Below are 14,549 nucleotides of genomic sequence, written 5' to 3'. Positions count from 1 at the left end.
AAAACATTACAAGTATTTGTATTTCGGCCAAATGGATCTATACCAGGTTGTTTTACGGCAAAAAAAAAAAAAAAAAAGGAGCAAGAGACAAAAAAATAGAGTGGAGAATTTGTTGAAAACTGCATTTAAATTCAAAAAGGCTGTTCATAAGCTGATCAAAAGTTTAAGACCATAACCTTAAAAAGTTAAAACATGTCATTGTCCTTCAGGCAGTCACACTATCACCATTTCTTGATGGCAAAGGCAAAAATGCTTTCTGTCTATGAACATGGAAGAATTGTTGAGTTGCACAAGGGCTCTCGCAACGTTAAATTTCTTATAAGATTTTAAAAATTTAAGTGCCTTCTCTCCTTTTTCTTCTTTTGGCATTTTGAAGCAGTACTTACAACCTGGTCACAATTCAAATTTGTTCAGGAGTGTCTCTCATCATTCATTCATTTTCTACCGCTTATCCGAACTTCTCGGGTCACGGGGAGCCTGTGCCTATCTCAGGCGTCATCGGGCATCAAGGCAGGATACACCCTGGACGGAGTGCCAACCCATCGCAGGGCACACACACACTCTCATTCACTCACACACTACGGACAATTTTCCAGAGATGCCAATCAACCTACCATGCCTGTCTTTGGACCGGGGAGGAAACCGGAGTACCTGGAGGAAACCCCCGAGGCACGGGGAGAGCACGCAAACTCTACACACACAAGGCGGAGGCGGGAAGGAGTGCATCTCGGTCATGAAAATAAGCTGACATTAATAGACTATTTTTGACAACCAATTGTATGATTTAATATTTTAAATTTTTTACTAGAAGGGGGGGGGGGATCAAGCCGCATTATAAATGATCCAGCTACTCAGACCCTGGTTTCATTTTATCCTGTTTAGCACTTTAATAAATACACAACACATTTTCTAAAACAATCTGTTTATTGTTAAGCACTCATGAGATTTGGTCCACTGTGTTCAATATTCATTCCAATAAGGGAGCAAAAAGGAGAAACAAAAAAAACAATGTAAAAATACAGTACAAAAAGAGGCATTTATTTTGTTTGTTTTTTCTTCTTTCCAAAAACCCTGAAGTTTTCAGCTATTAGGTGAAAAATAATTCATCTTGACAGATAACAGCATCTTAAACTTTATCCATATGTTGTATTGAAAAGACGAAATCTTTTCAGGATAAATATGGAACATCATGTCAAGATCAATGTTTAACTGTCTGCCATAAACTGGAGACTTGGCTTTAGAGAGTATTAAACACAAAGTTCTAACCATGTGCAATCTCTACCCATTTACTCAAACTACTTAAAAGAGGAGTCCAAGATCCAAAATATCACAAGTTCACATTCAGTGATGTTTACTCAATGAAGTAAATTCAAGTTGAAAATGACAGGGATGTGATTTAGTTGAGTGGATGATGCTCTCTCAATTCCATTGAATAATCAGTGGCCAGGGTTAGGGGGATTCTGGCCCTTTGATATGACCATCTGCAATCCTCCTCATTAATGAGCATTTCTGTAAACCGAGTCTCTCTGCACCACCTTCTCAGCTTACACTTCTGATTGTCAACCTGTCATCAAGAGTGGAAACTGCTAACAAAACCAGAAAAAACAACGGTTCTATGGAAATTGCTGATGTTCCACAGAATTTCGAAGACAACTGGAGCTGCATGCCACAACCAACCACACCAGTCAACAAAACAAACCACAAAACCCGTCCACCACCTTGCATCTATTTCATTATTTAAGTTGTCTAAGTATGTATATATTCATCATATATTGAAGGAGAAAGATTATATATGCTCAGGATATTTATAATTGTATATATGTTTATAGTGTATAAGGTGCTATGCAAACAAAACAAAAAAATCCTTATGTATGCTTAGCATTTTACTCACAATACAGCTGACAATACATGAGCTTGAGGACTTGATCAGAACCAGGCAAGAGAGTTTGGGCAGGTGAGCCATGTGTTTTGAAATATAATTAACTTCATATTATTATTCCACTTAATCCACCAGTCATATCAATGGTAAAATAAAGGCACATGGTGGATCCTACCATTATAATCGGCAACAAAACGCATTCTAAACAATTCAGAAGAAAAACCTATAGTTTATAATCTATTTGTAAACACGCTGTACTTTATGTTCTAGCCCAATAATAAACTAATGACCATCTCAAAACCTCAAGCACATGTATCTACACAGTACCTCTTCCCTAAACTGACAGTCTCTCAGCATACATAGACTATTCACTGTTATGTTTTATGTTCATACATTGATACATATACTTAAGAGAGAGTTATACATTGCAATTAACATATACATATATCAATAGAATATAGGAGGATAAACAGTCAATAATAGTAATCATTATCATAATCATAATAGTAGTAGTAATAATAATAATACAATCCCTCACTGAAGCATACATTAAGATCATTCCAGAAACCCCTCACTGAATTCATACATGTTGAAACCAAGACAACTCCCAGCCCCAAATTCATAAAGTTCTTGATATTTCTAAAATGTTATTGTGGTAAAAGTAAGATTTATGGTTATCTTTCTTCTTTCTTATCTTGAGTTGTTGATGTAGGCTGGGGCAACCTTAAAAAAACAAAACAAAAAAACAAAACAAAAAATACTGACGTTTCTGGAATGACCCTCACAGAAGCGAGAAGAAAAATCACTAGTCATCTAATCAGCAATACAAGTCATATAGCATAGCTCAATAACAACAGATTCTATGTAATCAATACAAGGTCAGGCTATATTTAATTAAGCTTTAACTGCTAGGTTATCAATAATCATTAGTAGTATAGTAAATATGTACTGTCCAACATACGTATGGACAGGGCTTACTAAAAGTAGCAAGGTATATGATGAGTGTGTGTATATATTTATATATATATATTTTTTTGTAGGGAATATAATTACGTATAGGCACACCATGTCAAGTTTTTCTGCCTAAAGTTCTCCAATCTCAATTTCATTCAGGTTGCTTGCCTGAAATGAGCAAATGAGTTACGGAGAACAATTGTGCCTCTCATTTAAGAATTCAAAGACTTATTTTGGAATATAGCTTAGAGAGCTCCAAAATGTTATGATGGTTCAGGGTAAAGAAGCCTCAAATGAGTCTAATTCCAATCATTAATGCTTCTTAAACTGCAATTACATTTGTCATTTATATCTGACTGGTCTGATGATAATGTCCCGGAACATCACGCTATTATTCAATCACTTTCCTCAATGACCTTTTCTATTTAATACAAAACACTGCCCCTTTCACAGCTCACTCAGTGCAAAACTGAATGTAAACGCAAGTTTGGGCACGCAAGGTTGGCTTGTGAAGATTGACAGGCAGCAAACCTACATGCTAGTTCTATAAAGAAACAGCCCGACAGGCAAAGGATAGTGCCAAGGTGTGTTCAATAAATTTCACAACTCTTTTGGAGAGCCTTTGCTGGCTATACAATCCTTTTCTTCTGCCAATATGGCAAAAATACAGAGTAAGGAAGTACTTGTATATTAAAATGGAATAATTTGGAATTAAAATGACCTTACATTACATAGGCTGTCATTACTGATTTGCATACAAAACATACAGCCAAGTGTAATATCAACAAACGTATTTGGGCATGAATGATAAAGCATGTGTTTGTGTTCACTATCACCGTGTTAGGCTTACAGTCAGACTGTCAGCAGGAGATTACAGTGCTTCCTATAGTTGCACTGAAGGGAATGGAGAATACATTCTGATGGATTCTCCTGACAGGAAGCCTCATCCAGGTAGTCACAAGGGCTACCACTTGATGCTTTGTTTGTGGTCACAGTTCCCCACTTCCTGGCATGCGCTGCCCAGCCTGTCAATCAAAGCCACATATACAATTAGTCAGACATCACACTATAAAAACAGGCAAGATCACTAAAGCCTTGGCTAAGACCACACAGGTTGCCCATACTTACAGATTCCATGCAGTATATAATTTTAGTCATGTGCCAGTAACAATTTACATCTTGTGAAGAAGATTTACGCTTAAGGTTCAATTTCTATACTCATGAAAATTATAAACCAGAACTAGATTTGTAAAGTTCGTAGTGACAAACTTTGATGTTGGCTTTGATGAGGCAAGTATTTGCAAAGGCTGGTGCTTTTTGGAGGCGAGTGGACAGAAAGATAGGGTGCCAAAACATTTGGAGGCAAGTGGAGATGAGCATGTGACGTCATCCAAATACTCCTGAGGGAGTTCCCCTCATTGGGTTGAGTTTTTTGATGTATCACATGCCCATGTTGTGCAAAATTTTTTATTTTCACATGACATCACATGATGTCATCAGAGTAGACATGAGGAAGTTCCCCAAAATATTTTGATTTTGCATATATTGGGGGTAGGGCTGTGGCACAACCGAAAGGCCAGTCGGTACACCAATTTAAAACTTTGTTCAAAGTATCACTCTAAAGGAGCTAGCCGAGTTTGGTGTAGATAGTTCGAAAGCTTGCCGAGTTATAAACCTCCAAAGTTTATAATGGGAGTCTATGGGAAAAAAGGCCACTTTGAGACCCGGTACCGGAAGTACCGGAACTCGGATCGCTTAGAAAAGTAATAGCAACAAACTTCAGACCAGCGTCTACAACATATCTGAATTTGGATGAATTTGCATGTGGCTCGAAAGCCCTAGGCCTTGGTCCAAGCTTAAATAGGAAAACAGAATGTTGGCTTCTAGAAAGCCAACAATTATAATAAATTATATATAAATTATAAACCCTAAAAATCACCCACCACCGAGTCAGAATAGTCAGCTGGCATAGAATTCTGTTTTTCTTCAGGAGGAGCAGTCATCATGGGGCCATCTGATCGACGGTTTTGATTGGTCAGTGATAGCCATAAGTCATACATCTGCTGCATGTCTCTCACTGCAAGTGTGACATACAAATCAATTTTAATACCACAAAACAATAACAAAGGATCGCTTTAGTCCTTCATGAGGAAAAAAAAAATTTCATGACTCACAACTGTTGTTCTTCATGTAAGTCCACACGTCTCTTTCTTCTGAACTGTGTGCAAATGAGCAGTTCCCAATGTAGTGGCACTTCTTTTGTTTCATCACATGAACACACATCTACAAACATAACGTTATGAATTTGAAGTGTGAAGCCTTACTGCCAAATTTGCTTTCCTACGTTCACAACAATAATTTTAAAAATTAAATAGAAACTTGGATTTAATTGAGAAACTATGATGTGTTTAATGGTAAAGAAAGAGCTCAGAGCTTACATCATACTGCTGGGGGTAAGTTCGAGAGAAAGGCAGTGGACGTACAACAACCCACTTTTTCTTCTCAAACGATTTGACCAACAGCACCCGACGTTCTTTTGTCCAGCTAAAAATAGAAACAAGCAAAGGAGAGGGCATGACTTATAAGAAGGTAAAACAAAGATAAAATCCAATCTGTTAATTTACAGACATGCTGCTTTTGAAACAAAGAGACAGTATTGTATGCAAAAAAAAAAGTTTGCATACAGAATTTTCTGATAGAGCTATGTTGCATTCATAGCAACCATTCATTTCTTACAGGAGTACATTTCAACAGAAGAAGTAAGAACTAAGACTTTAACTGGCACCAGGTTTCTGGGAGTAAATCGTTGCCTGGTTCATAACATAGCATGAAACAGTGTTTAGTCAGTATTTAAAAAAATAGATATTTGGCTGTGCAAAAAAAAGGTAGTAGGTTTTGCACCTGTGTTTGGCTTTTGCAGTGCAGTATTTCAGTGACTTGTCTGGTTCATTGACCTGGCCTTCTCTCCAGCATTGGCCACACACAAACTTCATCTTGAGGTTGAGCCCACGGCCTCGCCCACATGTGCCTCCTCCTGAGCCTCCACCTCCATCACCACCCACTCCAACACCTCCTCCAGTCCCAAAACCAGCACTGCTCACACAATTACTGCTAGCGCTGGTTTGATGAGGCATATGCATGGGCTGAAAGACACAAAGGAGAGAGAAATCAGCTGGAGTAGAGAACTGCATTTTATTCAGTTTTTATTAACAAAAATATATATATAAAAAAAAAAAAAAACATTTGGAAGACTAACTAAAAAAAAAGGGAGATTCTTAGGCATCCAATTAATTATAATGTAGAATAAGTGAGGTGACTCTTCTCTCTTATGAGTCAAAGGCTTTGAGAGCCTCACCTTCTGTCTTTGCGCATTCTGCTCCAGTCTTTGCCAGTGTCTCTTAGACTCCTGCACCATCTCCTCATGAGTGATACCTACTCACACATTTACAAAAAGTGAGGGAGGAAGGTTAATTTGTCGTCATGACTAAAATTCCTTCAATAAAATAAATACAATTCCTTAGGGGTCTTCATCAAAAACTCACTAGGTCAGAAACTCAAAGTAACACCCAGTCGTTTATTAATTAACAGCATTGAAATGACGTGAGAATGTTCCAGCACTCAAAACATTAATAATTCAAATTTGGACAAAAATAAAAAAAAATTTAATTATGACAAAAGTAAAATCTCATCATGTAAATGAATTATTCTGCTTTTTTTGGCTTTATGCTGAATGTTTATTTAGTGTGCTCCCTGCCTAGGCACTACATGCAAGTGTGCTGTGCCTGCGTGTTACCAGGGATCAAGATATGTAAAAGAGTATAAAGAAAATCAGCCTTCCTAATATATAGTGGATTTTAGTTTGGTAGGGTTGGTTTACACAAACATTTACTATACTGCTGATAAAAGGTGGGCAATCAAGTATTTGTGCAGTTTGTACCCGTGTCCTGTTGTAGCACCCAGCACTTGAGTTCAATAACTGAGTGAGCAAAAGAACAGCTGTCTTCCCTCTGGCACCCATAGCGCACCTCATGGCGGCATACATCAAACTGGCAGAGTGGATGGAGTGGACGAATCTTACTGTAGCGCACGTTGGCTGAGCGTACCACATGCACTAGACACCTGCCATCACACATAGAACACATTAGTGGGCAAAAATGGCTAACAATGGACTACAGTACAACAATCATATAATCATCCAACTTAAAAAAACAATCAGAGAGTTGGCTCACTTATTATCATCAAAAGGATGCTTTGCAGTCAGGTTGGAGCAGACGCCTAGATTCTCTTTGCTGCGCTTACTTATAATACGAGGCTTACTGTCAAAACATTCCTACGATAAATGAAGAACAGAAGAGTGATGTGATATCAGGTTAAAGCTAAAAATCTTTGTACAAACTGGCTAGTAATGTATATGGGTTTTGTTGCTGTGTATATATATATATATATTATATATAATATGCTGTGTTAAACTACCTCACAGAGGAACATGAACATGCCCATATGAATCTGCAATAACCGAGTAACACTAAGTGCACGTCTCTCATTTGTGCCCAGGGGGTCGAATAATAGCTCTCGACTTAAAGCTCCTTTCCTCTCTTGGGTCCACACATCTATCTCCTCTTGGCAATAAGCAAATGTGCAGTTTTCTCCATATTGGCACTCCTGACGCTCCTGCACTTCTGCATGGAGAATTAAAAAGCATCAGCAAACTTACACAAATCAACTGGATTTATTTTATTTGTCAAACAAAACAAAATGAAACTCATGACATTTATAACTTTGTTACAGGGGTAATTAAAGTGTGCAATAACGTGAAATACCTTTGCAAAGAACAAACGCTCCAAGAAAGTTATTGCGAGCAGGGCGAGGTCTTATCCTCTTCCAAGTGGTGTCTTCAGATGATTTGAGGCGACAGAGCAGCACATCTCTTTTACAACGATGTGCTGCATCGGGCTGATATTTGTAATCCATGACTCGAGGACCTACATCAGAAGCAATTATCAAATTTGCTTAAAAACAATGCTGATATAGTACATTGAATATAAAATTAGTAATGACAGATGTGTCACACGTGTACACACACACACGATACCTATTCGACTGTAACATGCATGACACGCCTGTCTGAACTCATGGGTGACAGCCAGTGGATTCTGGGACAAGAGGGAAAGGTTGGTGGCAGCTGAGCCATTCTACAGGATCATACATCAAAAATAGTTTGTTGGACAAAATTTACTTTACGATCAACGTGTGAACAGGCGAGACGCTGTCTATAAAGAGAAATGTAAGACTGATTAGTGGCTGAAATTGGAAAAACGTGTTTACCGAATGAGTGGTACTATGGTTCCGTAATCCAGAGAAGAAAGTGCTAGAGATTCTTCCTCCTGAGATCAAGAAAAAAATAAGCAAAATGCAGAAAAGGCTTAATCATTAAAATGTTAGTTATTGCAATTATTTCAATGTTAAACATGCATCAGGATGTATACAAGACAAAAATTCAACATCAGTGACTTCGGGTCTACTGATGTATTTTTATCCTTGGAGTGTGTACAGTGGCACAATATTCAGGTCTTAAAACATTAACATGGGTTTTGGCACATAATTTGGTAACAGATACTTCCAGACACACCAATGAGTTACTGAGAATATCAAATCAGCCAATAAACAAAGCTCTGATATATCAAAGACAAAAAGGGATTTAATGCATACAGTTAACAAAGTTGTGATGTAGGATTACCTGGTAATGTATATTCAGAAAGAGAATCGAGTCCTTGTGTGCTGAGTGATTCCGCTCTGGCCCTTCCAACAGCCTCTCCAGACCCAGCAGGGTAAGGGAGGAGAGACTCCATGGCTTGTGAGCTCTCACTTTGGACAAGTGATGAAAAAGGGTCCAGCTGAGTGAGGGGATTTATGGTGGAAGCAAAATAAGGGGGAGTGAGCGGGGACGAAGAGGCTGGGAGAGCAGAGGGGTAGGTAGTACGCAACCCTACAGCTGTATTTGGGAGGTTAGTAGGAATGGCACCTTGCACAGGGTTCTAAGAAAAAGACAGAAAGAAAACAAGAGAGTTGGTTGATTAACAAAATAATAATAATAATAATAATAATAAAGCTTGATGCCAATTAAACAATAAAAACTTTATATTTCATATATACTATATATTTAGTATTGGAAAATATTTCAAATACTGATTTATTTCTGTGGTCTAACTAATATAGTTCCAAAACTTATAGCTAACTATTTTACATGACTAGAAAGACTCAAATAACTCGTTAATTTGATAGAGTGATGTCACTACAATATTTTAGATTATGTAAAACACAAACATGCTACCAATGGTTGCGCTCAGACCTATAATCCCGAGCAAGTGCTGATCATGGACTCACCACAGTGACCTCCGCTCCTTTTTCCAGCAGACTGTCTAGATTTGTGTTAATCACACATTCACCCACATCGTCAGACACCGGCACAGAATATTGCACCTGCCCTGTGGGCCCCTGACTGGGGCTCTCAGGGGTGTCCTGGGGAACTATGGGAGCCAGCGAGGGCATTGCAGGGTCATCACTGACTGGGATTGGGGTGGCCAACGGTGCAGGAATGCACTGGGCACTGGACATATCTGGGCATCATCCAAAGACACATTTGATTATGCAATTATTCAAAAATGCCAAAAGAGGTGTCATTTAAAAGCAAAAATACATTTCTACATATACACTTGAATATCTTTAAATGCAGCTGTACCTGAACCAATATCGGTCAGCGACTCAAGACCATTTGAAGATGTCTGAAAAAAGATTTAGTATAGGAAAAGTTGGACCAAGTGACATTATATAAATTGCCATTATACAAATCTTTATCTGCCAGTAGCCTATACTTGCCTCCCCTGTAGAAGGTGCAGTCTCCCCATTACTTGCTGCACCAGATGTTGTGGAGTCAACCTGAACATAAAACAATACATACCGGTTACAAGCTTCCTCTAAAATCTCCAATTTCCTACAAATACCAGTCACAATAAGTCTAGATTACATACCTGAGGACTAACATAGGCTTTGCGGATTTTCAGGCCAAGTTTGTTGGCAAGGTCCTTAGCCAACTCGCTAACTTGTCTGTCCTGTATTGAACGAATGATTAAATTCTTGAAAACATTATCAACAAACATAAATTCATGTTTAATTAAAGCAACAAATATCGTGGTAACCTTTTTTGTACACTGACACAAAATTAGGGATTCTAGCAATGATGTCACAAAATATGTTGTAGCCTAAGAAAGCATTTTCTCAGTGATTCAATACAGGCTAAAGAAATCATAGCAACAATTTGGAAGTTTATAGCTGCAGAAACTCAGGATTCAAAAATGAATCTAGCACAACACTGATGAAAGCTTGCCTAGGGAGCTAATGCTCTTCCCATTGTACTACCTCTAAAAGTCAGGGAAGTCAAGTGCTTCCTCTGTGACTTGTGAAGCCATCTTTTCAAATCTGTTCATGTTGCATCACAAGACCAAACAAGCAAAAAGAGCTAACTGCAAAAGAAAGAGCTAATATTTCCTCAAACATAAGCTCACACCCACACGCGTACTTCTACCTGAAGCTGCATTTATAAAGAGCGAAATAACATAGAATCTGACTAGAATAATAAACATACACACCTAAATCTGAATAAAGGACTGAAGCCAATCTAAATGAAATTGCAAACCAATCAGAGTAATCCATATAATAATCCACTTATTTGCTGATTTGCTGATGCATGCTGGCCTACAAGACTGGTATACAAAATCAGTCCTGTGAGGGAACACACACGTTAAACAATTAGCGTCTCATTATGGTAATGCTGCTTGCATGTCTATATGCTTAATTTACACACAGCATGCACGTAAATGGAGATTTCGAGCTTTGAGTGCGTATAAAAAGCTCATATGCATTTCATTTTGCAACTGGAACAAACTCAACTGGATTAACAAAAGTCTTGGCATGGCAACATGGGCAAGATGGACTTACATGAGGGGCAGCAAGCAGACACCCAGTGCCACACTCGTAGGCCTCTCTGAATCTGCCCAGCTCTCTCAGGCACAGTGCTTTCCTATAGAGTGCTCTCCGGCTTCCCTCAGATACAGCCAGTGCACAGTCACAGTCCTGCACCCCTTGATCATACTCTTCCTGAACAAAGACAAGACCGAACACCAAAGAGATTTTAATCATAAGCTCCACCCAAAAGCAGACAGGTACATCACTTTCACACTGCAAGATGAAGGGTGTAACACATGACATGAAGTATGCACTTACAAGGCTATAGTGTGCAGCAGCTCTGTTCACGTAAAGACTTTCAAGTAGCTCTGGAGGAATGACCAGTGCTTCAGACTGAGCATATCGAGCTACGTTCACACCTTCACTGTAGTGCACAGCTGCCTGTCTCCAATCTCCTTCACGAAACACTGTGTTCCCTTCATCCAGCAAGTTGCAAACTAACTGACTCAAAAATGCCTGCACAGTGGAGATGAACACAGAATTAGTAATCACAATGAATAAGCACATATTTCTCTTTGTGAAACAAAATATATTACCACACAGAGATGACAAACTGTAAAATGACACACTGACCTCATAACCATCAGGGTCAGGGAAAGGCAGAGATGACCTGCAGAACCATAATATAACATCATTAAACAGACAAACTGTAAACTCTGAAGTTAAAAAAAAAGGTATTGAAAAGCAGGAAAATGACATACTGTATAAATCCCAGGGCTTTCTCTATTTCCTCCTTGCGCTTTAGTCTCTCTGGATCCATTGCTACAAAAGGAAGAAAAAATAAAGATAAAAACTTATAATTATTAACACTTTTCCCACATTTTCTGATGCTGTTACTACAGAATACAGCAGATCATTGGTAGTTAGTTTGGATACTGTTAACATTCTAAAAATCTGTCTTTCTAATTCAAGTGGATGAAGTGTAAACTACTAAAAAAATAAATAAAATGAATAATCATTGTGACTTGAACTTTTAATATTAACCTGTTTTTCACACGTCCAAGGCTGCTTTCTAACTAGAGCTGTTTTGTTTTTGTTTTTTTATTGACAATCACCACCTCGTTCTGTACTAGATTATTGATCACTTAAAAAAATAATAAAACAGAAACTACTTTGCCCTAAACCTGAGAAAAGGAGAGAAAAAAAAAGCTGGCTAAGCTAAATAAATGTTTACTTCGCCTGAAGTATGAAGCAAAAACTATTTGCCTGGCTACAGCTAGTTAGCTGTATGGTTAGCTAGCGTAGCAGCTTAATTAGCTGTAGTTACCTGTTAACTTTATAAAACACACACTTAGCGCTGAGTTATAACCATTTTAGTATCGCAAATGAGCTAAGCGCTTTAAGGTCAAACTTTATACGCAGCAACGTATTGGTGAAATGTTGAAATAATGCGTTATCTTGTGACAAACTGGAGCTAGCTAGCAGGCTACATTCCCGGACTGGGCCTCTAACAACACGAAGGCTAACAACCGTCTCGTGCGTTAGCTAGTTAGCTAACATTTACTGATGTTAGCCAGCTAGCTTTTTGCTGGGGTAGGCAGATTGCACTGCTTTCTATACATACACACACACACACACACACACACACACACACACACACACACACACACACACACACACACACACAATTAAACACACATAAGTACAAGCACATCGTTTGTTTATTGTGATGTAGCATTAGCTAGATTAGCGTCTGGAAGAAGTTGGTCATAAGAAATCAAACGCCACATTCAACAACACCAGGATCACATAAACTGCAGGTTCACATGAAGCCGGTTTGCGTTTTCTACCTCCAGTCAAACCGAATAAACATTTTTTTTTAATTAAGGCAGTAAGCGGTTTAAGCCGAACCGAAGTCATCTAGACGTGTTAAATAAAATAGCAGCGTGTTTTGTGCACATTAGCTCACCCACCTCGGGCAAATCCGGTTCACTTCCACAGTCTGTTTGAAACACCAGTGAATTCCTTGTTAAAAAAAATAATAATCTGGAAGTAAATCGTTCAACCTTAAATCATTTTTTCCAAGTAACCCTTTAACCGAAATGAACGTTGTTGAATGTAGACGGAACATGTGAGACTTCACTGTCGATTTCTCCAAGTTGTGCCCAAGTTGAATTGGGCCAATGGGCTGAAACGGCGGGTCCTAAAGAGAGACGATTAGACAGCTTTCTGAAACATACACGTCAGTAAGGGGCGCTGTTTAACAGCCCCAGCTCAAACCATGTGCATAGAGATGGACAACATGGCGCCATTTTATGCAAGACTAATTTAAATTGATGAATAAATGTTGCATAACTGATGTGTCAATTAAAACATAAACACAAAGACGTTCCATCTTCCTTCTTTAGGTGTTGAATAAAAGGGCATTTAAAATGCAGTGGACTCAGACTTCACCCCATTTCTACTCCTGCCCCCAACACAGACTGACAAAGTTTCTATGCACGATATCAGATATACAAAGGAAATTACGATTCCATTAGAATCTTGGCAGGCTCCAGACATCACACAAAGCTCCAGACGGTACACATATTTTGGTATGAGTCATAAACTCGTTAGACATTGAAAATGCAATTGCAAATGAACTTTGTTTTTACATTTAAAATTTGGTAGACATTTATACGCAATTTGCATTTTCGTTTTACATTATGTCACAACTGAAGCTTTCATAAATAGAAAATGCAATCGCAATACAAATTTCAATTAGTATTGAAAGTAGTCTGAAAAAACTAAATACTTCTATGCCAGTTACTTATATTGTGCAGTTGTAAAGTCTGTTTTAGGTCAAAATGGTAATCACCTTTACTGCTTAACAATCTGTGATGTAATCTGTGATAATTGGCTATGAATAAAGTTTTGTGGCCCTTCTCATTTATCAAACACCATGGTGTTTGCAACATAGCAGTTGCTAACTTGAAATACAGAATAAACACGTATCATTTATTCACATTTTCTTTTTGTCATTTTTAAGACATGTTGATAAGTAAATCAGACCCGAGAGAATATATACAATTACAAATTGATGAAAGTCTGTTAAAACTCCAATTTGAATGTCTATAGCCTGGTAGAAAGTCTCTGGTCCAATAGGCTTACGTCAGGTAAATAATTGACATAAATGCATGTGTCAGGCAGTGATGGGTCATGATTAGAAAACTAGAGCAGCTAAATTACGACTAGGTTTTTAATATATGTCTATATGTTTTGGCCAGGGTTTCTCAGCAGGCTCTTATCACATTTATCTATGTGGCTCTTCTCAAATCACACTTGCATGTGGAACTTAGGAGTAGTGTGTGATATTGATTTCTGTGCTTGTATTGATCTTTTAAAAGTCGTGTCTGTGTATGGTCATTGAAAACACATTTTAATGCATGTTTTGTTCTACAATTTTATTTACTGATGGTCGAAAAGTGTATTTGTCATTGTACGGTTGCATAATCTAACAAGAATATAAAATAAGAACAAGTATTTGTCTTTTTGTGATTTCCTCTATTTTTGTAAAATTTAAAAATAAATTAGAAAATAGTTGTTAAACACAGAAAATTAAAATTTCATGAATTGAGGAAGACAGGTTTATCAAAACATCATTGTAAAAAAATTAATTATAACTAATAACAAGTATAACTAGGATAACTTCTGATAACTGGTGATCAGTATTTCATATTTCATGTCACTGTAGAGGAACTTTGGCCCACTTGTC

The 14,549-nt window shown here is 37.9% G+C and overlaps 1 protein-coding gene across 3 annotated transcripts; it reads right to left on the bottom strand.

The window, feature by feature from the left end:
* Nucleotides 1–905: 905 nt before the first annotated feature.
* Nucleotides 906–13,030, bottom strand: zc3h7bb (zinc finger CCCH-type containing 7Bb). Of its 3 annotated transcripts, none has more exons than XM_027137511.2 (22): nucleotides 12,769–13,030; nucleotides 11,557–11,617; nucleotides 11,429–11,474; nucleotides 11,114–11,311; nucleotides 10,829–10,987; nucleotides 9,862–9,942; nucleotides 9,710–9,769; nucleotides 9,573–9,615; nucleotides 9,218–9,450; nucleotides 8,571–8,868; nucleotides 8,159–8,217; nucleotides 7,926–7,986; nucleotides 7,654–7,815; nucleotides 7,307–7,512; nucleotides 7,063–7,163; nucleotides 6,771–6,952; nucleotides 6,189–6,265; nucleotides 5,735–5,976; nucleotides 5,272–5,377; nucleotides 5,008–5,116; nucleotides 4,777–4,910; nucleotides 906–3,858 (listed from the first exon to the last, which is right to left on the bottom strand). In XM_027137511.2, the coding sequence occupies exons 2-22, from the start codon at nucleotides 11,613–11,615 to the stop codon at nucleotides 3,823–3,825; spliced, it is 2,652 nt and encodes an 883-aa protein (XP_026993312.2). In that variant the 5' UTR covers nucleotides 11,616–11,617; nucleotides 12,769–13,030; the 3' UTR covers nucleotides 906–3,822. The 3 variants fall into 3 exon arrangements, with proteins under 3 accessions (XP_026993312.2, XP_026993305.2, XP_026993309.2); XM_027137504.2 differs by having other exon boundaries at nucleotides 7,926–8,025; nucleotides 12,769–13,029; XM_027137508.2 differs by having other exon boundaries at nucleotides 7,926–8,025; nucleotides 11,429–11,465; nucleotides 12,769–13,029.
* Between the last annotated feature and the right edge of the window lie 1,519 nt (nucleotides 13,031–14,549).

This window comes from Tachysurus fulvidraco, chromosome 8 (genome assembly GCF_022655615.1).
Source record: "Tachysurus fulvidraco isolate hzauxx_2018 chromosome 8, HZAU_PFXX_2.0, whole genome shotgun sequence".
Classification (NCBI taxonomy): domain Eukaryota; kingdom Metazoa; phylum Chordata; class Actinopteri; order Siluriformes; family Bagridae; genus Tachysurus; species Tachysurus fulvidraco.
Note: the sequence above shows the minus strand (reverse complement) of the source record. Positions and strands in the feature narration are given on the sequence as shown.